The 25,257-nt window shown below is 38.8% G+C and overlaps 1 protein-coding gene across 22 annotated transcripts in view; it reads left to right on the top strand.

Moving 5' to 3' along the window:
• CAMK2D (calcium/calmodulin dependent protein kinase II delta) overlaps window positions 1–24,362 on the top strand; it is a 142,374-nt gene extending 118,012 nt beyond the window's left edge. For 6 of the 22 annotated variants that reach the window (XM_051617970.1, XM_051617973.1, XM_051617967.1 and 3 more), the window contains 7 exons: window positions 106–165; window positions 1,750–1,791; window positions 4,369–4,417; window positions 15,765–15,840; window positions 16,916–17,010; window positions 18,129–18,357; window positions 21,746–24,362. In XM_051617970.1, the coding sequence (XP_051473930.1) occupies window positions 106–165; window positions 1,750–1,791; window positions 4,369–4,417; window positions 15,765–15,840; window positions 16,916–17,010; window positions 18,129–18,357; window positions 21,746–21,752 (558 nt within the window). In that variant the 3' untranslated portion in view covers window positions 21,753–24,362. Of the gene's footprint in view, window positions 1–105; window positions 166–1,749; window positions 1,792–4,368; window positions 4,418–15,764; window positions 15,841–16,915; window positions 17,011–18,128; window positions 18,362–21,745 lie in introns of those variants that run through there. The other 16 variants (XM_051617982.1, XM_051617980.1, XM_051617977.1 and 13 more) reach the window with 6 other exon arrangements.
• Window positions 24,363–25,257: the final 895 nt, after the last annotated feature.

The raw sequence follows: 25,257 nt of genomic DNA, 5'->3' as shown, positions 1-25,257 counted from the left end.
ATAGATATCTATATCTGTATATAGATGTTCTATACAGAGAGATATAGATACGGTGCTGCCGCGAGTTCTAAGGCCTGTCTGTTTCTATTTTCTGCATACCTACAGATAAACAACAAAACCAACGTGGTAACCAGCCCCAAGGAAAATATTCCTACCCCGGCGCTGGTATACCTGGAATCTTCCTTCTCATGCTGTCTTGAAGTCTTTGACTGTCTTCTGTCTGTTCTTCCTTCCTTTTGGCTTTTTCATGCATTTTACTCTGTTTGCTTTCTAAAAACAGGTTTTTTGGAAAAACTTTTTGTTTGAATGACGCTTTCTTTTTTTGGTGAGGAAGTCCATTAGAGAGTGGTTATTAATAGAAAATGTTACGTGGAAGCTGGATGCGGTAGAGCCGTAGCATTTGTAACTGTAGTGGAGTTTTCTGCATGCTGTGCCAGAAAGTGAGTAGAATGCATTTTGTGTTGCTCTTGGCTCTTTGCCTGATGACTGTTTCCATCTTTTAAATGCTAACCTTTCGCACAAAAAGAAAACCCAGAAAACAAAACGCTGTCTTATTTTCTCTGCTTTGTCTTAATATGAGTATTAATATCAAGGGCAGTAACAGGATTATTGCTAGGCAACCATAACATAGACCTTATTCAGATTTTCATTCCATATTTCCTCAAACTCAACAGGACTTTGCAAGTCTTCACTGGGATCAAGAGGCATCTAGTGCTAAACGGTTTTGCTTGTTTCTCTTACATTTAAATCTGTAGGAGACGTTACTCATTAATAAGCTCTGCTAGGAACATATTACTAATCAGAGTGCTGCTCATGAGTGTTTCTATTGCAGCCTTGCTTTTATTAGTAGCTCCTGTTTCTTAGGCATACGTGTGTCACAGGGTTCACAAATATAAGTGCCAGTGCATAAGTACCTGATTTTATGGTATTGTTCCCATAGGCTTGCATATATAGCTTTGAAAATGTGGGTAATTCACACAGGTGGGGAGACATTTTCCCTCCTGAATATTTTTTTTTTTCTTTTTTTGTGGGACTGGCACTAAGTCAGACACTGCTCAGTCATTTCTAAGGACCAGTTAATGGGTTTCATGCATGAGGATGTGGCAGTCTGTCCATTGCCATGCACAATAGTGCACTCTAAAAGCGTGCTGGCTGGCTGCCCTTGTAAATATTACTCTCTCGGTTTTGAAGGGAAAAGGATCTGTGGAAATTACGCTTTAAAATCACACAAAGATCTCATCTCACTTTTATGCTGCTCTGCCAAGGCAGCAATTGGTATTAATCAATGCCTCCCAAAACATGGCAGTGCCTAGAGGTAGTAAATTCATCCTTAATCCTTAGGGATTCATCCGTATCTTTATTTAATCATTTAATACTAATACAAGCAAACGTGCTTCAAGAAAAGAGGTGATATCTGGCCTCGTTGTCTGGCACACAAAGCCCGTAGTGCCAAAGAGCCTCTGCAGGTCTCCAGAGCTTCAAAGCCCTGTGTACATTGGTCCTGAATAAGGTCTCTGCATGCTGCTGCATTAGGTGAGATGGTCTTTTTTTTTTTTTTTTTTGCTGGCTTGCTGTTGAGGAAATCTGTATTACAGACATCCAGTTTCATCCTCTGGCAACAGTTAACATTTGTTTTAGCTCTTGTCAGTGTTCAGCATTTGTGAGCTGGCTCTTCTTGCACTCCCTCACACTAATGAGAATGTATTTACCAATGGGAACTCTTTTTCTCTTTATTTTGTTCTCGCTCAGGAGCCCCAAACTACAGTAATCCACAACCCTGATGGAAATAAGGTATTCAGAAAGAATCAACTCCATCTTCCTTTTCCACACCACACATTTCATCCACTCTTCCACAGCAAAATAGGGCTTTTATCAAGGAAAACCTCATTCTTGAGTCTGTTAACACCTGATGTCTCTTGAGCCTGTTTCCATCTGTGTTCACCTGCTCTGCGTGTCCCGCCGGTTGCTGAGCTTCTGCAGCTTGTGGGGCACGGGTGGCACTCGGCCGAGTTCAGTCCCCTGTGCAGCCAGGCTTGGGGAGCAGGGGGGTCCTCTCTCGTTTCAGCCAAAAAAGTGTTGCTGCAGTCGAAGTAAAACCAAAGAACGCTGTTCTCAGAGCGTGGTGAGATTACACTGACGAGTTTTATGTGCAGTGGTCACCTTAGATAAAGGGGTCATTCCAGTTTGTCCCATCTGCTGTTCCTCAGCATGCTCCCACACTGTGTTGTGACGTGTCTTTTGCACAGGACTTTGGTTTTCTTCCATAACATCACTGAGCAGTTTCAAAAACATTTTAACATTTCAAGTGATAAAGACATTTTTTAAAAAAATATTTTTATTTCTTCATCCTCTTTTCTTTCTCTTGTGTATTGTGCTATTTACGTTTGGCAGTTGATTCCTAAAATGTGTTTTGTTTTTTTCATGCATGGACTTGAAAAGGGCCAGGAAATATCATCATTTACATATAACACATGTTACTAGGTTTCCTGGAAAGAATTTACCCTTCAACAAATATCTCACTGTTTACAGTGTTGACTTAAAAGAACTGACATTTCATTAATCTATTCTTAACTGCTTGTGGTTATTTCCTATGAGAAGGATTGAATCTGAGTGAAAAAAATAACGCATGCAAGCATTTCTCAAGCATGAAAGTGCTGATGGTGTGTGTTGTGCTTGTGTGTCCCATCCCTTTACATGCCTTGCATCTGTTGAACACAGAGCTTTTATTTTCATGTTACTACTTTTTCAGCTCTCCCAAGTTTAGACTCACAGGCACCACCCAGCCTGTATCTGAAACACTAGCCTAATCTTTAGCGCTGAAGTCCACTAAAGACCAGAAAACCCAGATAAAATATTGGCATGACTACATCTACTTGACTTTCTAATCATAGCAATTGAGATACTTAATGTCCCAAAAGGTCACAGCAAACAAGCAAACCACTTAATGCGGAGAGTTGCTCCTAAATTTGTCTGAAAGACTGATCGTTGTAGTATGGCAACTGGAGTGGATGCTTCAATAGTACCGGCTCCATCTGCCGTGTGAGCTTGTGCATGGTGTTCACAACTTGTATTTGTGGGGGGGTTTTGTGTTCTTACAAGTACTTTTATCTAATATTTTAAGTGATAGAGCATGATACATCTGTGTAGAGCGAAACGTCCAACACCATCCCGTTCAGGAAGAGCATGGTGACTTGTCTGGTTTTGTTTGTGTGTGAATTAATTAATGTAGTTTTATTTATGGATGCACATACGTTTTGTTTTTTAAGGTCTGAGTAGTGCATTAACCATTTTGAACCTTCTTTTGGCTCAGCCTCATGAGGACACAGTAAATAAAGGGCACTGTCAAATTTACCTTTAGTTCATTAATTGTTAAACAAAAGAGTTAAATACAATGCCAGTCCTATCTTCTGGCTCTCAGGTAAAAATAGACCAGTTAATCCTTCTTGCTATTGAGCTGTGAATTAAAAAAATTTTTTTAAAAAAATAAATTTCTTGTACTTTTCATGAAAGTATACAGGTAAAAAAAAAAATAAATAACCAACTGTAAAAGCTTTCTGGCACTCTAAGACTGTGTACCTATCAGATTTGACAGTTCCCTGTTGCATTTGCCTGTAATATTTCATGTTTCTGGTAATTCTTGGAAGCCTGACATACAATAACCTTGCCTTTTTAACAGTGTGATGGCTGAAGTATAAACTGATAGATGAGTCATTCCTCTGCATGGCTGGTTGGTTGAAGAATACTGCTACAAAGTTACCTTAGTTTGTCAAAGTCGTTATCATATATTTATCAATCCTCCCTCTGGTTCACAAGTTTTTTTAGCACAAAAACAATATAAAAATGACAGAATCTGATCCAGTATCATTAAAATCACTGGGAGACTTTGCTTTAACATACATTGCCTAAGTCATATGAGCAGAGAAACAGTTTTGAATTGTAGCATGCAGAAGTCTGCATATTTAAAAGTTGGAATGGAATGACTTATTTTGCACAGTTGGTTTAATCACTAAGCTTAAAATGGCAAGCTCTCCCACTTGGCTGAGGTAATTCATATAACATTTCAGATGGACTTAGTACAGTTGGATGCTAAATAAATAAATAAATAGACAAAAAGTTTCCCATACATTCCTGTGAAGTAAAAGCATTAGCAGGAAATGTATTTCTGTTCCCTACTGTAGCGAATGGCAATATTTTACATCAGTTTCAGGTGGAATTGTCTTAATCCATGTGTGTGACCATTTGTTTGTGGTTTACATCCCACCCTGCTTCAAGGCTTTGCATGATCTCTGTAACTAACAGTCCTTTTCAAAGGCACGTGAATAAGCTAGGCTTGTTTCATACGTTCTACTTATATTTACTTCTCAACAGGAATCAACAGAGAGTTCCAACACCACCATTGAAGATGAGGATGTGAAAGGTAGGACTTTAAGCTTGAAACCCTTGGAGAGGCAATAGCATGATTTATCTGAATGTGTTTAATCAGGTCATTAAACACTCCTTAACTGTTTCATCTTAATAAATCTTACAAGAGAACACTCTTTCCTGGTTTAAAAGAAATTACTTCTGTGGTCTTCAGTGCTACTTCTGACATTTCAGTCTTACCTTTGACTTTTCATTTCCCAAAGCATCATTTGCCATGATGTTTTGGAATGAAGAAAATGAACTTACTGCTTATTAACTGAGATAAATAGTTACAGTAATAATAGTAGTAGATTAAAAATGTGTGAGTCAGTGATTTGTAACTCTTACTGTATGTACGTTTAGTATGTGAACATGCTTGGGGTTTGGTTGTTTGGGTTTTTTATGTTACCATTTAAATCTTTATTCTGTTCAAATGCCTGTAGTTTTTTTACATTTATCTTTAGTTCTGTTCATACACTTTTTTTAGAATTTTCTTTTATTTGTTAAAAAACTAAAATAAGTTGTTTTGGTTTTTTAAAAAAATTTAGTTCTGTAACTTACAGGTACTGTTTTTGTTTCCCTACTTTCCCCAGTAAATATTATACTGGGATGTTACTCATACTTACCTCAATAATACTGTGTTCGATAACCCTTATGTTAAGGGCTTCTTAAAAAAGAGTATTAGGTTTATCTCTGGCTCACAGAAAAGGTTGTTTTAAGCCTCACAGAACAATGTTATACATACAGGTGAAACTCAAGGCAGAGACGATAGAAGAAGAAAATGTGGAGAATGGAAAAGAGAATTCTTAGTGAACCATTGAAATATAAGGTTTGCTTAAGTTGAAAGTAGTATGATGCCCAAGTCACTGTTAAAAACATATAGTAGCAACGTTATGCCCTAGACTACAGACTTGAATCTGCTAAAGAGCTTCCTGGGCCTCTGAAGAGCCTGTGAGAGTTTTAGAATTTAGAAGAGATTCAAACAGAAAGCAGTTAGAATTCTAGCAAAACTGTCTAGTTCTTCATTTCTGACTGGCTTTCGGAAAGGCTGAGGAGCTCAGCTGGTGCACGGGCTGGAATCTGCAGCCTGCTCTGCTGCAGTTATTGTCTCTACTTGTGCATAGTTGATGTTCCCTCGGTGGAGAAAATATTTTCTCTCCACCACCAGCAGCAACACTGCTGTGAATGGTGACTGAGGTTGCTGTGTGAGCTTTGCTGAGCTCTAGTTTAGTTGCTGATGTTGGTGCTTTGTTCAGTGAATCATTACACCTCCCGTTGAACAGACGTGGAAGCCTGGGGTGAGTTAGCAGCAAGTACCCACAAAACAGCCTAGTGACAGTGGTTTGAGTTAATGCAAAGTAGCGGTGTGGAGAACAGTTCCAGGTATCTGCGGCTGCTACAGGGGAAAATACAGTGTAATTTACCCTTATTCATAACATTTTGTGTTTCTTCCTTCAAACCGCTGCCTGTAGTTTAGCAACTAAGCTCATTAAATGAATAATTTAATTATAGGGCCTCTGCGTGATGGTGTATCGTGATGTTATACCAGGAGGATTTTTAGGAAATTCTGTCAGAAGCTTGAAGCACAGAATTATATCTCATGAATACAATTATAAGGAAAACAACAATGAAAATATTTTGCCCAATTCTTTTATATGGTTCTGTAGAATCACAGGGAAGAGTAGATCGGGTGGCCACGATGCCCTTTATTCCCCAAAACAGAAAATAGGATCTGCCATCACAGAAGATAGGATGACTGCCATGACAGATCTGAGAGACACGATGCTGGTTGTGTCCTTCTTCCTGCTGTAGCTTAGTGACAGATGGGAAATGCTTTGCTGATGAAGATTTCTGTCATTTGTAGGTTCCTGACCTGTTGCTACATAACAGTGATACAAAGGTGGCATGTTTTCTCTCCACCAAGAGCGAGAGTTTGAGCTACTGATGTCTAGGATGATCAGGATGAAACTCATGCATGATGCAGCTGTTTCAGCATCAGATCCATGGCCTGACACACAGAAATTCCACTGCCCTTTTCCCCAGACACCAGGTGCATGTTTTATCCCAGTGTACAGGGATGTAATTTGCTGTTTATTTACAAAACAAATACAATCTCCCTGTTATTAATTGCTTGCAGGCTTGCTTGGTTTTCACTTTTTAGTATTCCTCTCACATTTCCAGTCTTCCCACCTGAGGCTGCTTTTCAGATTGTTTTATTGTAAATTAAAGCTAACAATGCCCCTAGGGGCTGATTTCTGGAATGATTCAGGGAATAGGCCATGCTGCAACCCTGACAGCTGTTACAAACTCAAGCTTGATGCTTTAGCAAGGCACTTTGGATGGATATTTTCCCCCTACATCAAATTTGACTTCTGGATGTACATTTTCTAGGACAACAGGGAGAAAGCTGTTCTCTTGTCAGGAATGGCTACTGGCTGCTGCTGGAGGTCAGACACTGATGGGGACAAATGGATTTAAGAGGTAGCAGAGAGAATTCTGTCAGTTTACTGACTATCTGGGTCCTTATGCTGAAGATGATACTTGTCACCAAATTTGAGATCTAGAAGGAATGTTCTCCACCTTCGGTGATAAAAGACTTTTACAATATTTTTGCTTTTCTGTGCAACATGGACTACATGGGAAGAGGCTCTCTCCTTGCTGTGAAGGAGAAGGGAAATGGGGGTGCCACTCTGTAACTGAAAAGTAGTATTAGTGCATGTTTGACAGTAATGCAGGGTGACTCAGACCTCGCAGAGAAGGTTCCTCTTTGCAAACACGTGCAATCTAGGAACTTTATTCCTCCTCCTGTTATTCTAGCACCATACGTAGATTGCACAAACAGGTACAAGGTTCCTGCCTTTGTACAGAATACAAGCCAACACATCTTTAAACCATTCAGCTCTGCATCAAGTGCTTTTCTAATTTTTTTTAATGGATTTGACTCTTTAGGGTTGTGTTACAAGTTGCATAGATTATGTGAATCTGTGTGGGATATAATATCCCCAGCACCGTTGTGGTTCTGGATCTCTCCTTCTCTTGACAGTAGCACAAACAAGGTCAATTCTGTGACCTGTCTGGTCTAGGAGTGACCTTTTCTTAGGGTCTGCAAAAATACGGAGTACATTTTTTTAGATACTTATTTCTTGGCCAGGTTTTATTAATTGTAAAAATATGATCACCAGCTGTAACAGCAGTATAAATAGGTATGTATTTCAGAAAGTTGTATCTTGCAGAAGTAATTTTGCAGTAGTTTTCAACTTAGAGATAGATTTTACTCTCATCTCTGGCTTGGATCCTGGAGAGGGTCTCAGATTAATTACTTGTTATGTTTATGTATGTCATCAAGCCACTTTGTTGATAAACCAACCTTAACGCTGCTGTGACACCTATCAGCTTGCAGCATTGATTTGTGACAACTGAAAAGTTTTATGCTTTGCTTTGGAGGAGATCTGTGGCTATTAGTGACCAATTAACTGTAAAGGAAATGTTTAGGGTGAAGAGACTATGAGCAAATCAAATATGAGAGGAAAATATGTTGTGTTAGTAGCCTGTATGCTGGTAGAACATAAAAAGCCTGGGTAGATGCATTTCTTATTTATAAATTAACTCAGCAATTCTTTAGAGCAGAGGGACCTTGTGGGTTGAAACAAGGGAATGACTTCCTAGGAATTTAGGCTTTGCTGGTTGCATCCCGATCCTGCATCCTGTCTGTGTCAGGGTAGTTGCACTGGTGAAGCTGAGACCCGGGCAGGCCTTTGGAAACACCAGCTGGGTGTACGTGGCCTGAACTCTATTTTAAAGGTGAGATTTTTGTTAGGTGCAACTAATGCAGGTGAGAGGGGATTCAGTTCCCGAGGTGATGTGCTGTCTCCAGTCATGGCTGTTGGCAGGTAATGTTGCAAGAACAGCTTCATTCCGAGGGAGAGGCAGGGTGGTATCAATCAATATAGAAATGACTGTAAATCAAACTAGAACTACAAACACCAACAGTGCAAACTGCACAGAACCTTAAAGAAGAGAGGAGTTAACAGGAAAGACGTGGGCCTGTATAACATTCAAAGCTAGAACATCAGTAACACTTGCCATAAGGCTTTTATTCCACCTGCAGTATATATATCCAGAAAATCCATTATGAACCCAAGGTTTTCAGACTTGAACGCTAGCAGCTTCACATATCCTGCTTCACTGGGTAGTTAATAGTGCTAAGACCACTGTTAATGTTTAAACATAGATGTTCATTACTAATTTTGTTATCAAATTTAGGAACAGAGGCACCTCAGGTAATACCGCTATCATTGAGAAAGGGGAGTGTTTTACTTTCCCTGAAAGAGTGTGGTGCAGAAATGACTTAGTACGTGTATAGAGTAACATTTTAAGAAATTGAACAATCTCCTATTTATTCTGTTCATTCTGTGACTTCAGAAACAAGCACACTTCTTTGCCTCTTTGTTCCACATAATAAACTTCTCAGAAATCCAGGGCAGGTAAGTCCAGTTTCCGGAATGTGAAAATGATCAAATAATAATAATAAAAAGAAGTCTGTTATGAGGCAGGAAAAGTATTAGGTGAAACTATCCTGGTAAAGCTACTTGGTGGAGCCATGTTGGTGCTACTACATCTGGTAGTGAGCCTACCAGCTCAGTATTGTTTACATTAAATTTACAGATTAGAAATTTAGAATTTGCCAAAACACTGGTAGGCAAAACAGCAGAAGTTAACCCAGTATCTGAATATGCACCAGACTTGCCTGAATGGTTGTATCCTGAGGCTTCAAAAAAACTTCATCCCAATAATGAGAATATTTAATTTCTTTAAATAATCAAGTTTAGTGACCAAAGTAAAGTGCCCATAATCTAACCTGTCCTCAACTTAGTTTTATCAATGAGCCATTCTGGTGTAATATGATTTTAGAAATGGCTATGACAATCTGTTCTGTTGTTTTTTTCTGCAGCTGTACATTTAATAAGCATCCACAGTCCCATGGCCTGAGAACGTTCAGAAAGCAAAAAGTAGTTGTTGTCTACCAAGAACAGGATTAATTGAAGCACAAGTAAAAAGAAGATATTAGGAACGTGATAGGCCATTGAGTAAAAGCTGCTGGTGTGGCTAATGGAGATGTGTTTGTGCTACCATGGTTTTGCAGTGGAGTTTGGCTGGGACAGCTCTAGCAATCTGTCTCTGAACGCTGATACAGGTCAGAGAGGTCTCTGCAATATCACTAGGCAGAAGCTATTGGAGATGTGTAGATCTGGCAGATAACATTCACCAGGAAAAAAGATAACTGCTACCAACAGCTGTAGTAATGAATGATTTTCACCAGCAGTGAGCAATATTAAAAAATCTGTGAAAATGTGGTGAGACTTCTCAGGTAAACTACATGGGAGTTACTGGGCCTGCTGGAGACAATGATACAGGCTAAGTGATTATGATTTTTAAATGACATCACAGAAGAATTCAAGTCGATATATTCAAAGAGCAAATTTGAGAATTTAGAAGAAAAAAATAAATATCCAGTGAAGTCAGAGTACAACGTTTGGATTGTGAGGTGGTGGTCAGAGGCATGTGCTGTTTCTTGGTGTTAAAAGTGTCTGGGAGATGAGAAGGGCTCCAAAGATCAGCTGAATGGATACCTGCACCTGACAGCTGTTTTCATGACAGCACAGTGCTAAGAAGGTGGGAACCAAAATGGTCTACAGTTTTAGCTCTCTGTAGCAGGAAGCTGAATTCACCCTATGTTTGTTGTTAAGTAGCAATTATTATAATTATCAGTATACGTTATAATTATAAACAAGAAAAGTACTGATTTCTTAGCTAGTAAACTTGATAGGGTATAATCTGCTGTCACAAACATGGGAAACAGATTATGTGAATGTGGCATGTTGAGAAAAGACAAGGCAAGGAAGGATTGTCATTTAGTTAAAGTCCCATAGAAGAAAACATCTCCATTCCAGCCCTAGGTGCTTGAAGTATTGAGGAACAGATTTTAAAAGGTAATGCAGTTTTTCTATGAGTAAAGTAGGTAGATGCCACATTTTTTAGACATATTGTTTGGGGAATATTATTATTATTATTGTAATTGTTGTTATTATCTCAAAACATCTCATTGCTTTTTAAAGCTTATTGAAAAGGGAAGAGATGTAGAAGAGAGGGTTATTATTGGTTTTCCATTGTAAAACACTGTTGGGCAACAAGAAGATTTCTCTGAATTGGTAGAGTGATGAAGTAGGAGCACAGTTTAAATAAAAATTTAGCCAGTGGCAAACCTTGTTAATGTCTCAGTTATCAAGAGTTTAAACATAATTTCTTGAGACAGCTGCCAGATCCTGTGATTAATGTAACATGTTGAGAAGCCATAGTGCAGTATCTTGTAAGGGCAGTGACCATGACATAGCTTTGTTCTGAGACTGTAGGTGATTTGTCATTAAAGAATACACATTTGCCAATGTTTGCCACACAGTATAAATATTAGTAGAATTGCATGGTAGCTCCAAGGAGAGAGCATCTTGAGAAATAAACAGTTTCATATAAATAAAAAGAAAGTATGTAGGGCATATGACATGTTGCTTAACATCACATTATGCTAAAGGTTTAAATTGGAGATGCATTCATTTTGTCTGATTTTTTTTTGCCAGTAGAGAGTGGAAAAGTGCTGTGATAGCTTTTCAGATATTTGCCTACATATCCATTGAATTTATTTATTTATTTTTCATTAGGCAAGTAATAGGCTTTTGCAGGTTTTCAGAAAGGTAAAAGATAGTCAATAGCAAAAAAAAAAAAAATAATAATAATCCTGCAGACTGTCCACCCATATCATAATGTGAGGAATCTGAGTGAACCTTTGGAATCAGCAGGTGCTAGGAAAGAGATGTTATGTGTAAGATGACAACTCGGATGTCTTAGGTTATACCAAAGTTTAAGGTTAAGTGGTGGGGGGAGAGAAGCTCTGATCTTAAATACACTAGGTTCTGATAAACTTCTGCAATGGAAGTCCCCTGCAGCATGCCTTGTCACTGAGAGTCTAGGCATTTTTAATGTAGATCTAAGAGTCAACCATTCATTTATTCATGCAGCACCTTCTTTTCTTCACAGAAATTATTTTCTTGGGATATTGGTGGAATAAATTGTGTGAGAAATTACCAGTAGAGAATTAGCAAATCTTAGTGTGAAGACAATGGTTTTGAAAAGAAATTTGTGACATTTGCTGTATTCCTCTGCTTCTGGGGCAGCAATCCAGGCTGTCAAGCTGAATGGCATCTGGTCCATCCACATAGCTGGAGCTCATTATTCAACACAGGATAACATTTCTAGTCTCGTCCTGTTTCTTCTCAAACTTGGTTTATTTTCAGAGGCTAGAAATAACATTTGTGGCTGTGTGCTTTCCATCTAATCCCTGCATGAAATTCCTATCAGAAACGAAGCCAGGTTCCCCCATACTGTGCCATTCCATTTGAGCAGACCAATGTCACCTTCATAAGGACTGCACTGTTTTAAAGCGGTAGCACAATGGGTAGGATTTGTCTCCCCAGATGTAGACATTCTCCACAATGTAGGTATCTATATTTGAGCTGGTTGTCTAGACTCCCTTTAGTCAACGCAAATAGGTCAGATGAGTCACGCTTGTCTTAAAGATCTATTTTAGGCTATGATGAGTCGTGCCCTGAAAGTGCTTGTTTCTCTCCATTGGCTTTAAGGGAGAGGAGCTGAGAGAACAAACTCACTTGTCTGTACTTATACACATCCGAAATATTGTGAGATTAATCTGGTCTGATGTCTACCAAGAGTACAGAGTTGAAAAGTTTTAAGGGTTTTTTTTGGTTTGTTTTTCCTGGAGAAACAGCATGTGAGCAAGTAAGAAGCAGAATAATTTTAATTGTCTTCAAGTTTGTGTGCTAATCTGTGAACAGGCTGCCTCCTGCTTCTGGAAAGGTGCTTTTCTGCTTAGCAGGGATGTCCTCACTACCCATTTCAAACCACACAGTAGTAAGAGGGATGCAGTTCCCTGACTTTTGAATAAGTTCAATTATTTGAAAGGTGAAGGTGATTTGTCTTTGCTGCGGATTTCCCAGCCCCTGTTGCAAGTGGCTGGTTGTGCTGTACTTACTTGATAAGCTGTTTTCTGAAAGACAAGAAATACTGGTTTTATACTTGGCCAGTACAATGGTTGTTCCTAGGGTTATTTTGTGTTCAAAGAAATATGGAAAAGAACAGTAAAAAAGTGTATTCCTACTTCTGTAAGATAAGTGGAGATAATTAATAAACAGTCCAGTAAAGTAATTACATAATCGATCATTTCGAGTATTGATAACAGTGGAAAGATAGTAGAAAGATATCTGAATGAAGCAGAAGGTAGTTTAAATTACTATTTCCAGAACAAAAATACTGGTGGCAGTTCTGAAAAAAAATCATAGGGGATGTGATGACCAATCGGTTACCAAGGATTCTTTTTTGTGTTTCACAAAGCATGAAGTTTATGGTACGTGTATTTGGGAAGACTTCATTTTCACAAGTCTACAGCTCATCTTTATTCTACACCTTCTTTTTGCAGTTAAAATACCAAAATATCCATCCTTTCTGTGTGATTCTTGTAGACTAAGTGTACAAAAGTTGCTCAGGATTACAGGGAGGGAAGAAAAGCCCCATGATCCCCTTCTAGAAAAACAGGTTTTGCTGTTGTTTTGTTCTTTTTTTGTTTGTTGGGGTTTTTTTGTTTGGTTGGTTGTTTTTTTTGTTTTGGGGTTTGGTTTGGGTTGGGTTTTGTTCTGTGATACTTGATTTCACTAGCTGTGAGACTGCACCTTTTATGTTTAAGGCTTTTATAGTAGTATATGCTTCTGGAGTAAAGGGTGTTCTTTCTTATTTTTTGTCCTTTAAATATTAGTGTTAATGGTGTTCTTTAATTATGAAAGATGATCTCCACCCTGTAGCTGAGTGGGGATAAAAGGCAGTGAAACACATCTAGAGGTTAATAACTCATTTAAAGTTAACATATGTACTGCAGCCGTACTGCTGAAATAATTTTAGGCAGTGTTAAAAAATGTTCTGGTTTTTTCTTCTTATTTGGTCTTTTTATAGCTGTTCTTCATAATATTTTTGCTTGAGTTGCCTTTGTATTAGTCATATACGTGCTCACTTGCAAAGGCAGGGGGTCATATTTTTTGAACTGCTAATATCTTATTACCTTAAATTTCTGTCCCTGGAGGGCTAAAGGTTGTGTTTAGAGAGTAGATCCATGGTCTTCTCTTTAATGGATTTGCTTCACTCATATTCTGAGCAAAGAATGGAAGAGCTCTGCCATCTTTTCCACCCAAGTTTGCCATTTTATGGTAGCTCTCTGCTTTAATATCTGCAGTCCTTTACATTATTAGTTTTTCAAGAAGATGTCTCAGCACCTTTGACTATGTAGCAGCTCATCAGAGGTTCTTCCCTCATTTCCCCCTGTCTGATTTAATAGCTTGCAATTTCTAATCTCTGACTGGAACGTGTTATCAGGTTATTTAATCAAATAATTTACCTCAGTGTTAGGTATATGAGCTGCAGCATGGAAAACTTGTGGTTTACTCATTGCATGAAGCCTCTGTGTTCTTCATTTCTTTTTGTCAGACTCTTCTAACACTGCACCATTCTTTCTTACTCAGCCATCCCACCACTTGGCTTATGCTGACAATGCCATTCAGCAGCCACAGTTTGATCTATGTTGTTTAAACTTAGGACAATGGAGCCATTGCCCATCTGCAGTCAAAACATCTCTTCAATTCAAATTATTTTGTGAAAAATAAGGCAATTCATACTTGAAATATTCTTACCCATGATCCTATCTAGTAGTCAAGAACTAAAAAGAAAAAGAAAAAAAAAAAAACCAACAACCTTGCTAGCCCTTGATATCCACTTTTCTTCTCCATCCCTTCTTTCCTTGCTGGTTTCTTTCTGCTGCTTTTTATCTGAATATATTAGGCTTGCACTTACTAAAGGAGATGGTGGAGCATACAAGAAGTGAAAAGGTTCTTTAAGACCATGATGCCAGGTCTTGCAGTGGGGATTTGCATCTTGCCCACGCTCCCAAACATTTTCTTTTTGAAGAAGAATGTGAGCTCTCTTCGTACTTCAGTTTTAACATTCCAGGCATATTTGTGTGTGTGTTAATAGCCTAGTCCACGTGTAGGAGTGTGCAGGAGAAATACAACTATTGCTTGCATGAGGAGCTGCTGCAGCCTGGTTGCTTGCATTTTTTTTTATTTCATGCTTGGTCTTACAAATTGATTTTCTGAGGTTTAATAAGGAGTTGAATGTAAGTTAAAATCTTGCAAACATACCAGTAAAATCTGTCATCCTTACCCATTTAGCGTTAAACTCACAAAAATCTGAATTTGAGAGCAGTACTGTTCTGGTTGAAGTTAATAAGTAAAAGGTTGAACTTTACTGAATGATGAGCATACAATGCAAAGATATAAACCTCTGTTCCTCAAAAACTTCTGCAAAAGCAGAAGTACATTTTCAAAGTGAAGTCAGATTTTCCATCACGATAAAGCCTCTTAAGCTTTGCCTTCCTAGAGTAACTGATACCAGTAATAACCATCCCACTGTGCCTGAATTTGTTAACTGATCACAGTTTTAGTGTGACTCTTATCAACATGAACAAGTACTGAACTGTGGGCTTATTTCTTGACTGATAGATATAGGAGAAACTGTTTCACATACTTTTGCCTTTGCGGTGTATGCAAACACTTCATTTGGAATACATATTCTGCTTGTTGTCTCTAATGTATTATTCTTCTGTTACTATTTAGCATTTATTAGTAGGTGTACTGTAATACTGCCAAATTATCTATCTAATTGAGCTTTATTGTAATACAGATGCATTTAGCACTTTGCAAGCACAGGATAGACACAATCACAGAAAGCCAAAGTGAACACTAAGTGTTACAAATAGTCCTGAAAACCAGCATCAGACACTTAAAACGGAAAGGCCCCATGTGTATACGAACCATTAGAGCATTGCTTATAAAACAATAATTGATTTCCTTTAATTGGAAGTTAAGAATTGCCAATTGGGTTTCATTTTGTTTTGCTTTTTAAACAGCACATCCTTCAGTGAGGGAAAGCAGATTAGAAGCATGGTAGGAAAGTGGATTGATCTTGCTGTGTGTTTAATTTCCTCTTGAGTACAGGAGTACACTGAAGCCAAAACAGTGTAAAGCAGCACTATGGCATCATGTCCTTTGGTCATAGACAAGGAAGAGAAATGGTTGGTCATTGCACCAACTGAGGAATGAAGCCTTAGTCATGTCTGTCCTTCTGACAGCCTTTCAGCTCTCACCTTCTGCTCTGCCTTCCGTTTTGAGAATGCTTTTTGTATCTCTCCCTAGCTCGTAAGCAGGAGATTATCAAGGTGACTGAGCAGCTGATCGAAGCTATCAACAACGGGGACTTTGAAGCTTACACGTAAGTTTTCTCATTGTGGCAGGAGTGAGAAGAGCTGATGTACTTGACAGTGTGTATGTAATTGTGCATATTTATATCTGAGCGTGTGTGTGTTTGCATTTGTGCGTTATTGAGGTACCTTCTCAGATGCCCCCAGTGTACGACTCTGTTGAGACAGGATCATAATCCTGATGCAAAATATGCAGTGGCCTATCTTGGTGTACAAAAGTAAAGTCATCTTTATGCTTCAGAAACCACAAAACACTGTAGAAGCCTCTTTTTGCGGAGTTTTTAAATTGTATATAGAGATTGATATTAGCTAGAATCTTATTTATACTTCAGAACCTGAAAGTCCACATGGAAATTAGGTTCCACCAGCCTCTACAGAGCCCTTCGCGAGAATTTGCTGGGGAAAAGTGGTCTGACTGCAAAGGCACAATTCCATCACTGCTTCTCTTCTCTTTCTACCTCCAAACAAAAGAAACTAAAAGTAGAGGAAAGCCCTTCTGGGCATTTCTTTTGGCCCTCTGTGTTTCTCTGGGTGGATGTTATCCCATTGCAGCACAAGCCTGACAATTCAACACTGACACTGCTTGTCCTGTTTAAAGACTTGCCAGCACTAAACTGTGGTTTGGTGTGATCACATTAAAACCTTTGTTGTATAGATGTCAAGTGGAAACTTATTGCAAGTTCTTACCTCAATTTTGTCAGTTAAAAATTAAAAAAAAAAAATCTTTAATAATTATGTGAGACCTACAAAATACCCTTTGGATTGCACAGAAGCAGTTTTCAGAGTCACAAGCAATAATTCCTACCTGTAATACCATTGACTTGTGGAGCCTTCTTTGGCAGTCGTTTTTTTGTCAAAAGCTGACTTATATGAAATCTAGTCCACTTGAAGTAAGCTGCCAAATTTACTAATTTAGATAAAACCAGAACTTTTTTACTTCTCATTTAAGTTTTGTTCTTTTCCAGTGTGCTGGCCCAGGTCAGTAATGTGTCCAGTGGGAATAAAGGAAACTTTTAAAATGAAATCTCTCCAAAGCTGTGTTAGATAACTGCATGTGTTTATTACAGAGTTTCCTCTTTTCCACAGGAAAATCTGTGATCCAGGCCTTACATCTTTTGAACCTGAAGCTTTGGGTAATCTAGTAGAAGGGATGGACTTTCACCGGTTTTACTTCGAAAACGGTAAACATTTCCTTTTTCATCTTTCTGAACTTTCATCTGTCCCTTGTGATTGTGTTTCTCCAAAATGAGCGTTTTGATTTGGCAGTGTCGTTTTCTTCATTCAGAGTTCTCCTAGGTGTGTTTTTCCTCCTGTTTCTGCTGCTCTCATTCACACATAGGGCACGTCGCACAGCAGGGGAAAGTTTCATGGAAAGAGAAAGTAAAGATGTATAAAAGAAAAAAAAAACACACCCAACCATAGATATGTCATTCTCATACATTTTTTTTTCCACTTGGCAGAAGAGAAAGTCATGCTCTGAGTGTACTTACTTCTTAGGATCTGATCAGCTGTGTCTCACATATGAAAAAAAAAAATATATATATATGTATGTATATACATATGCACACACTCTCTCTATAGATGTGTATCTTATAATAATGTCACCTAGAAGAAGGAAAACTTAACCATAGAGTAGATGTAAAGGTTTTGGAGGATCATGTCCTGTAGGTAACTGTTTTAGAATAGACTTGATTCAAAAGGAAATAAAAAACTGTAAATTAAAAGGTCAGCTTATCCAGTGATTTCTGAGAAATATCTGAGCATAAAATGGGATTCTTGTATTCCAGAATTCTTGTTCATCTCCAAAATGGCATTTTCCTAAAAATGTTTCCTTTCATTGTCACTTCTTTTTAGGTTTCATAGATATCAGCACTTAATAATATATGTCACAAGAGTGAGCTAAAAGCTGAATTATTTTAACTGAAAATATTAAGTACAAATGTCATTAGACATAGCAGTGGAACTGAACTGAACTATTGGGAAAACTCAATAGGGAAACTCGATATGGTGGCCCCCACTGCATTTAATCCGTGTATGCACATGGACTAGATAGTATGTACTATTAAACATTTAATTGGTTTCCTTATAGGAAAAGGGAAAACATACTTTCTGCTGTGATTGTTCTCATTTCTACAATGTACTTGAGCTCGTTGTCAGTCATGGTTATCAGTAAACAATAATTATGGCTTTCCATCTGCTAAGCGTGAGGGTTTTTGTCGGTAAAACGGGTGGAGAGGAGTTGTTTTAGCCCACAGAGAGAAAAGGTGATTTATCCTCTCTGCCTCTGCTTGTTTCCTAGCTTTATCCAAAAGCAATAAGCCGATCCACACCATTATCCTCAACCCTCACGTGCACCTGGTGGGCGAGGACGCGGCCTGCATCGCCTACATCCGCCTGACGCAGTACATGGATGGCAGCGGGATGCCCAAGACCATGCAGTCCGAGGAGACGCGCGTCTGGCACCGTCGGGATGGGAAGTGGCAGAACGTTCATTTTCACCGTTCAGGGTCACCCACAGTACCCATCAAGTAAGACACGATTCCCACCGCGAGCTTAAGCTGCGTTGGTCAGACCAGATTAGTCCTCATAGCTGCTTTTGGCCTTAAAAACAATGAAGCCGTCCTCTCGGTAGCGTCATTCCCTGTGGTCGTTGATGCAGTGTGTATTGTGTTCCGTAACGTGCGCATGGTATTGGTGCAAATATTTTTCAAATAAGGCTTTTTTTGGTGGTTGTCTTCAGCTGTGATGCCCACTGACCCAGCTCGGTCCCTGCTTGAAGAGCAGAAAAAATGTTTTAATGTAGATAAGACTTGCTATAAGTTGCACATCATGGGATTGGAAAACCTGAAATAGAATTTCAGGTAAACCTGAAAAAATAAAAAGCAATAGGATTCGTGGAGCTTTCAGAGCTGACCAGATTTCGAGAAAGAAGTATTACTGTTCTGAAAAACTGAGGTTTGAGTAATATTTGTTATGATTTCCAGCCACATCTACTCAAGCCCAGTCATGATCACTGCAAGTTGATTTTGAGCCAGTTTATGTATTTACTTTGTAAATTAAGTCTTACAAGTAGCTATCATGCTCTTATCTCTTTTCCCACACTCTCTTTGCTTAACTGCCAAATAGTCACTGTCTGATAGTTAGGACATCTCTGTGAGTAAGTCCCAGATCTCTCCCCTCATGATTATCCTCTTGCTCATCCGGGCATCTCTGCTCACCCTCTTATCCCCTCCGAGTCGTGCTGTGGTTCAGCATGCACAAACCAGAATTCCTTGAGCCAGATCTCCATCAGTGCCAAGTGTACAGCAAGTCACAGCTTCTTCAAGAGCTTCTGCTCAAGCCCTTTGCTTGCCTCCTGCTTGCAGCCTTCACCAATGCTGCTGTATCCCTCAGAGCCCAACCTGACCCACTCCTTGCTTGGTGTTAGGCTGTGTCCCGTCAGGCAGCCTTGGCTTGCTCAGATGTGATTATGTTTTTTGTGAGATGTAATCATGAGGATAGGGGCTGAATTTCCTGGTGTGGATGGTAAGAGCTTAGATTTCATCCTTCAAACTTCATCACGTCCCATGTTTTATTTCTTGCAACACTATTCTCCCGTATGAAATAACACTTGACAAGGTCAGGAACATGATAGAATGAAGTGTTAAACTTCAGTTTGGGTGATTTTTTTTATTTTTTATTTAGGAAAAAGTAATTTGATTACTTAGTGATAACTATATTTTATTTAAAACTGTGAAACCCGTGGGAACAGGAACCAGTTTGTCCTCTGTTTTTCACATTCCAGCTGCACTGCCAGAGCTCACACAGACAACACTGACAGAGCAGTGACAGTTTCTTGCAACGCAGGGCCACGCAGGTGTTGTCATATTTTCATCCAGGAGTGTGTTGCCCAGGGATCTGACCTGGGTGTGTGCAGAGCCAGAAAGCACCAGGGAAGAAGGGTCACCTGTCCCAGTGCGCCCTGGACAGGAAGAGTTTAGAGCAGAATAAACAATTCTCCAGTACAATTCGTGTCAATCTTTTCTTTTGAGTTTGGTTTTTCTTCTTGCTTTCTTTTTTGGGAAGAGGTTTTTTGGAGGTCTTAAGGAGAGATGCTCCCACATGGCAGCAGAGCCCTAGATGTGTAGCTCCTGTGCAGCACTGGCAACAGTATCACATAAATCCCTTACCTAGCCCTCATCTGGAATTCAGAGGGGATTTTTTGGACTTGCTCATATCACTGTTCTAAAATATCATTGGTCTTATGGTTAGAAACCTTACTTCCCAGCCTAAGTTTTAGTATGTATGCTAGATTATTCTTATTCCATCATTGTTCTATACTGGGGATACCTATGCAGACATGAGCTGTTTTCTGTGAAGGCTGATTAGATCCTTTCCCATCTTCCATTTTCATTAGGTAAACAAACAATGCTAACTTGGTTGGTTTTTCTTGATAGGATCTCTGTTTTCCTGGCTACCTTAATAGCTCCTCACTGTCTTTTTTTTTGTTTGTTTGAGGTTTGTCTTTTAGCTTGGGTTCTTCTGAAATACTTTGTACAATTGTGGTCAGGGCTTTATTTAACTTCACCATGTCTTTCTTTTTGCTGTTAAGAATGCCAGACCTGCTGTGTTCTGGCATGATTTTTTGCACTTCTTGTCATCTACATCACATCAGCAGATCATCTAAGACAGCTGTGTATTGATCCTCATCTGTAGTTTCCAGCCAATGAGTATATAGAAATCTTTGCTGAGTGTGCAGCTTCGTACTTCCTTATTATTACGTGTAACATTTCTGGATTACCCAGCCCTCAAGGATATTTATTTATTCTTCTTGCACAATACTCCTGTTTTCCTTTTTATTTATTGTGCCTTCCACCTAAGTGTAAGCATACTGTGTGACCCCAGTCCTGCTTGTGCTCAGGTCATTGGCAAAGACTAAGGAGGCTCCTTGAGGCCCATAGTTCCCATTTCAGGCCCAGCATTGTCATCTTTCATTATTTTACATATTCTGTCCTTAATCCCCATCTTCTCAAGTTTAACTGGTAGATTCCCATGCCAGAACTCACCTTCTCTAACCTATCCAAACCTATCGTTTAGGCTGCTTTGAACTTCACCTTTACTTTTCCCAGTCAGAGCAGCAAGGTACCAATAAGTCCACTTTGGAAAACTACAGAAGAAAATTTTAATTAAAATACTGTTCTAGATTATCCTTTCTTTCTTTCCTTGTATTTGAAATGTATACAGTCTACAGCTTCTTATTTATTACCAATACACAGTAGCTAATAGTAGCACTTACCTAACAAAAAAGTATCATATCCATCATAGCTGAAGAATTACAAATCTAATAAACTTGGAAAAGCCATAACAGCTGTGATCTACTTTTAAAAATGTAGTATCCTAGGTTATGTCAAAACAGTTGCTGCAAGCAGAGTAGCTTGTTTTCAGAACTGCAGTAAGGAGTGTCCATAACACAAAGGACAGAACTCAGCTCTTTGGTAGCTATAGGGAAATGGAAATGTTTCCTTATGGCAAATAATTTATCTTGAAAAGAATATGAGCACAAATGTATATTTAGTTTATTAATTGCATTTGTACCTTCTGCTGCAAGTCAGACAAGACAAACTTTGGGGTTTGTCTTATTCACTGTTTCTCTCTGAGTGATGAGACTGATGGCAGGAAATTTTTCTCTGCACTCCCTGTTCTTAAGAACTTGTGGAGATGTGTCCCTGCAGAGCCACGTCTGCACGTACACAGGGAGCGGCCCCGGGTGATACGGGAAGCCAGACCTAAAACTGACTCTCAAACCTCAATTCAGACCTGTGGCTCCCAAGCTTGTATTCCCTCATCTTCCCCACCTTAAACTTTCTCATGCTTTCATAAGTTAAATACCAAACAGCAGAAAGACTGAAGTGAAGCATTTGTTCTGTGTTTGTACAGTGCCTAGTACAGCGGGATCCCCATCACCGCTCCAGCCTCTAGATGCTACGGTAATACAACCCATCAGCTGAGTTAGTTAACTACTTGCTTACATCTTCCTTTTCTTTCATTTTCTCCTTGCGTGCAGTTCTAGCATGTCTTGCATGTAAATGACACCTGACTCTTCCTTGTTACCAAGTTCACTTTTTATACGGGAATCTCAGGCCATGGCAATGTCCGTAACGTACTTGCCAAGGAAGTAGTAGTTCAGTTCAGAGATTCACATCTGAATTCTGCCCTGTCTCCTTTAAGACATCAGTTAAGGCACTTTGGCTTCCTGCCTCAGTTTCCTTTTTTATTTTAACAGCCTCTCTGGCATGTTGTAAAGATGGAAAATGTCTGTAAAGTGGTTTGAAAAATAAAAGAATGCTTTGCCTGAGCGTTTGGGTTCCCCCCCCCGCCTTGGTTTCCTTCACAATATTGTTTAACTGATCTTGAAAATATTTTCACTTTTTTTAATAGTTTTGGCTAACACTTGAGCATGTATTGTTATCTGGTGGTTATATTACTTCAGTAATGGCAATTTGTTGTTTGTTTTTTTTTCTCCTTCCTCCTAGCTAAAAAATATCAGCGGTGCCGCTCTTGCATTTTCTGTACCCAACGCACCTGGTTGATTACCATCTTGGCCATCCCATTCTCTTCATGCATGTTTCTGAGTGCATGAAGTTGTGAAGGTTCTTCATGTAACACATTTGTGATGCACCATGTTGCTGTGTATTCCATCTGTACACTGTTAACATTTCGATGAAGGTGATGTTCCATGCAAATAGAGAATAAGGCAAAAAAGACCAAAAAAATAGTTCATGGACAGCAGTAGATACAGAATACATTTGTCACTTTCTCCATTTATGCCAAGTTTTGACAGACAACTTAAAAAACTATCCTGTTTATTAAAAAAAAAAATAAATAAAAGAAAAAAAGGAAAAAAACCTACATTTTACCCTCTTTTTTTAAGAACTGGATTTTGATTCCTCCTTTTTCACCCCCCTAAGTCCCAGGATTTTGGTTTGATTCTGGTAGGAATGGTTAGGATTTCTGCTGGCAGCTCTGTTGCTGTACAAGAGATTTTTATTACAGCATGTAGATGGACAAAATCACTGATAAATGTGGAAGAGATAACATCTTGGTTTCGTATCAGCTGAAGCCTCCTTAGTTTATTAGTCCATGTAAACTGGAAAAAACTTAACATTTGCTGGCTTGGGCACTGCAGAATTAACTGCCATTATTATGGTGAGCCAGCAGCTGCTTTTTTTCTGTTGAGTTTTTACCTTTGCTTTATTTTGTTAATTGAAAATTTAAATTGGATGATTAAGCAAAATTAAAAATCATAAGTCATAAGTGACAATTGAGGGGCAGTTTTTGAAGATTCAAAAGCAAGAACAGAGAATGATTTCTTTATTGCTGTTGGTGTGTACTGTACATTTTTTAAGGAGGCTTTAAAAAAATAGAAAGTTCTGGTTAAGCTATCAACCAGTTGTGTGGTTAATAGACTTGAGAAATATTAGGCCTTAAAAGCTTAGTATGAAGAGTCTATGTACTTCACACTGCTGCTGCTGTTGCTTCTCTGGAAATGTGTTTGGGATACACTAGTTTTCTAGTAAGGCTCTTAACACTTGTTCACGGATTTATTTCGCCCCCCTCAACCAGTCTTGGTTTTTGTAAATCCTCACACAGCCAGTAGGATCAAGGACAACCACCCTGGCAGCATCACCTGCTTGGTTGGTTCCCAGACACTGCATGGGAAACACTGTGTCACTTCAGAACACAAACCTTGTCACAGGGACTAGTTTTGCCTCCTTTGTGTTGCTGTGAAAACACATCCTTGCAAGCATTTAGGTTTCTCCCCTTCCATTTTTAACAGGAAAATACAGGGATGGGTTATTTCTTTTCCATGTGTTAATTGTTCTATTACCAACAGGGCTAACTGTTTTCTGCAGTGCTGTATAGTGCATGAGATCTCAGTGTCCTTCTTAGCAGCTGAAAATTTACAACTCAGCAGCCTGAAGTTTTTTAAATGGGAAAAGCTTCCTAATTTGTATCATGTCACCTTTCTGTGCTGATTACTAATCAAAAGCAGTTCTTAAACATTTTGATGTTGTTATTAGTGGATATATGGTAGATGGATTTAAGCTTCTCTGATAATTACTACATGATTTTAAACAATATATATTTAAAATAAGCATCTACAATAAATGTGTTGAGCCATATTAACCTGCCAATGGGATCTGTGAAAAAAAAAGTAATGGCCTCATTTTTTCTCTGATTAATTTCTTTACTTTTTTTGGTGAAGCGGCTATAAGTGGCATAACTGTATTTAAAATTAACAACTTATGTGTAGGGTGGTTTTTTTTATACTTCTAACATAGCATGTGGTGTTGACGTATTACTGTAGACCAAGTTTGTCTTCCACACCAAGACGTGAGGAAATTGTGATTTGTTCTCTCCACCACAATGGAATTACACACTTCTGTCGTTTCGGAACACTGCAGTTTACCATGGGACACAGTGTACATATTTCTTGCCATAATGGTAAATGATTGATATATTTAAGGATTAATAAATTTGTGATTTCTGCTGACATTGTGCTTGTGTGTTAATTTCCCCAATTGTGTTTTGGTTTGTTGGTTTTTTTTTTGCATTGGAAAATGTGGAAGGTCTGTTTGAATTAAGCAGCCAGAGGCACAGATGCACTTTGACAGCCAGATTTGCTGCTTGAAAATAGGAGTGTTTGCTCCCTGGTTTGTCTTTTGGTTAGCTCTTAACTGCCTTTCCCAAGGACCCAAGTGTACACAATTTATGCTGGACTTTGTTGATTGATATGCACATACCTTGTGTTCTTAGGTCCGTATTTTAAAATGCTGTAGGTAGTTGGCACATCTTTGTAGTTGTCTTCCTGTGTTTCACATGCTCAGCCTGTAACACAAGTCCATTGAAGTCCATAAGTAATTCACATATGAAGGCTTTTAAACTAGTACATTACTTGAACTATGTCTGTAGTGCTTTTGGGCTCTCTTATTCTATGCTGAGCCACAAGTGAGAATCATCCTTCACACCAGCAAAAAAAGAAAAAGAAAAATAGGAGAGAGTTAAGAGGTTTGGAATGTTTTGGTAAACCCCAGAGGAAGCAAAAGAGGTTTGGTTTGTTGGATGGTTTTATATTGTCATATCACTACTATCTACTTTGTTTACTCATTTTTTTTCCACTAAATGCTATTCCAGAAATCAGTTTGACTTCCATTTTAACTGTGAGCCTGCAGTAAGCTGTTTGCCAGCAGTGGAATTGCTGCTCATTTCAGGTACGTAAAGAAATTAGTGTATAAAACATAAAGACAAGGAAGGGAGGGGAGGAGAGTATGTTTGCTAAATATCAGGTTGCAGATTTGGCAGAGGCACAGGGTGGGTTTGTTGTATGCTTGGGTTGTGTTTATTGTTGTGAATGTGCTTTTACAGCACAAATGTTTTAATGTGCTGCC

The sequence above is a fragment of the Apus apus genome, chromosome 4 (assembly GCF_020740795.1).
Source record: "Apus apus isolate bApuApu2 chromosome 4, bApuApu2.pri.cur, whole genome shotgun sequence".
Classification (NCBI taxonomy): Eukaryota; Metazoa; Chordata; class Aves; order Apodiformes; family Apodidae; genus Apus; species Apus apus.
The sequence above is the reverse complement of the archived record's forward strand: the minus strand, read 5'-3'. Positions and strand labels throughout refer to the sequence as shown.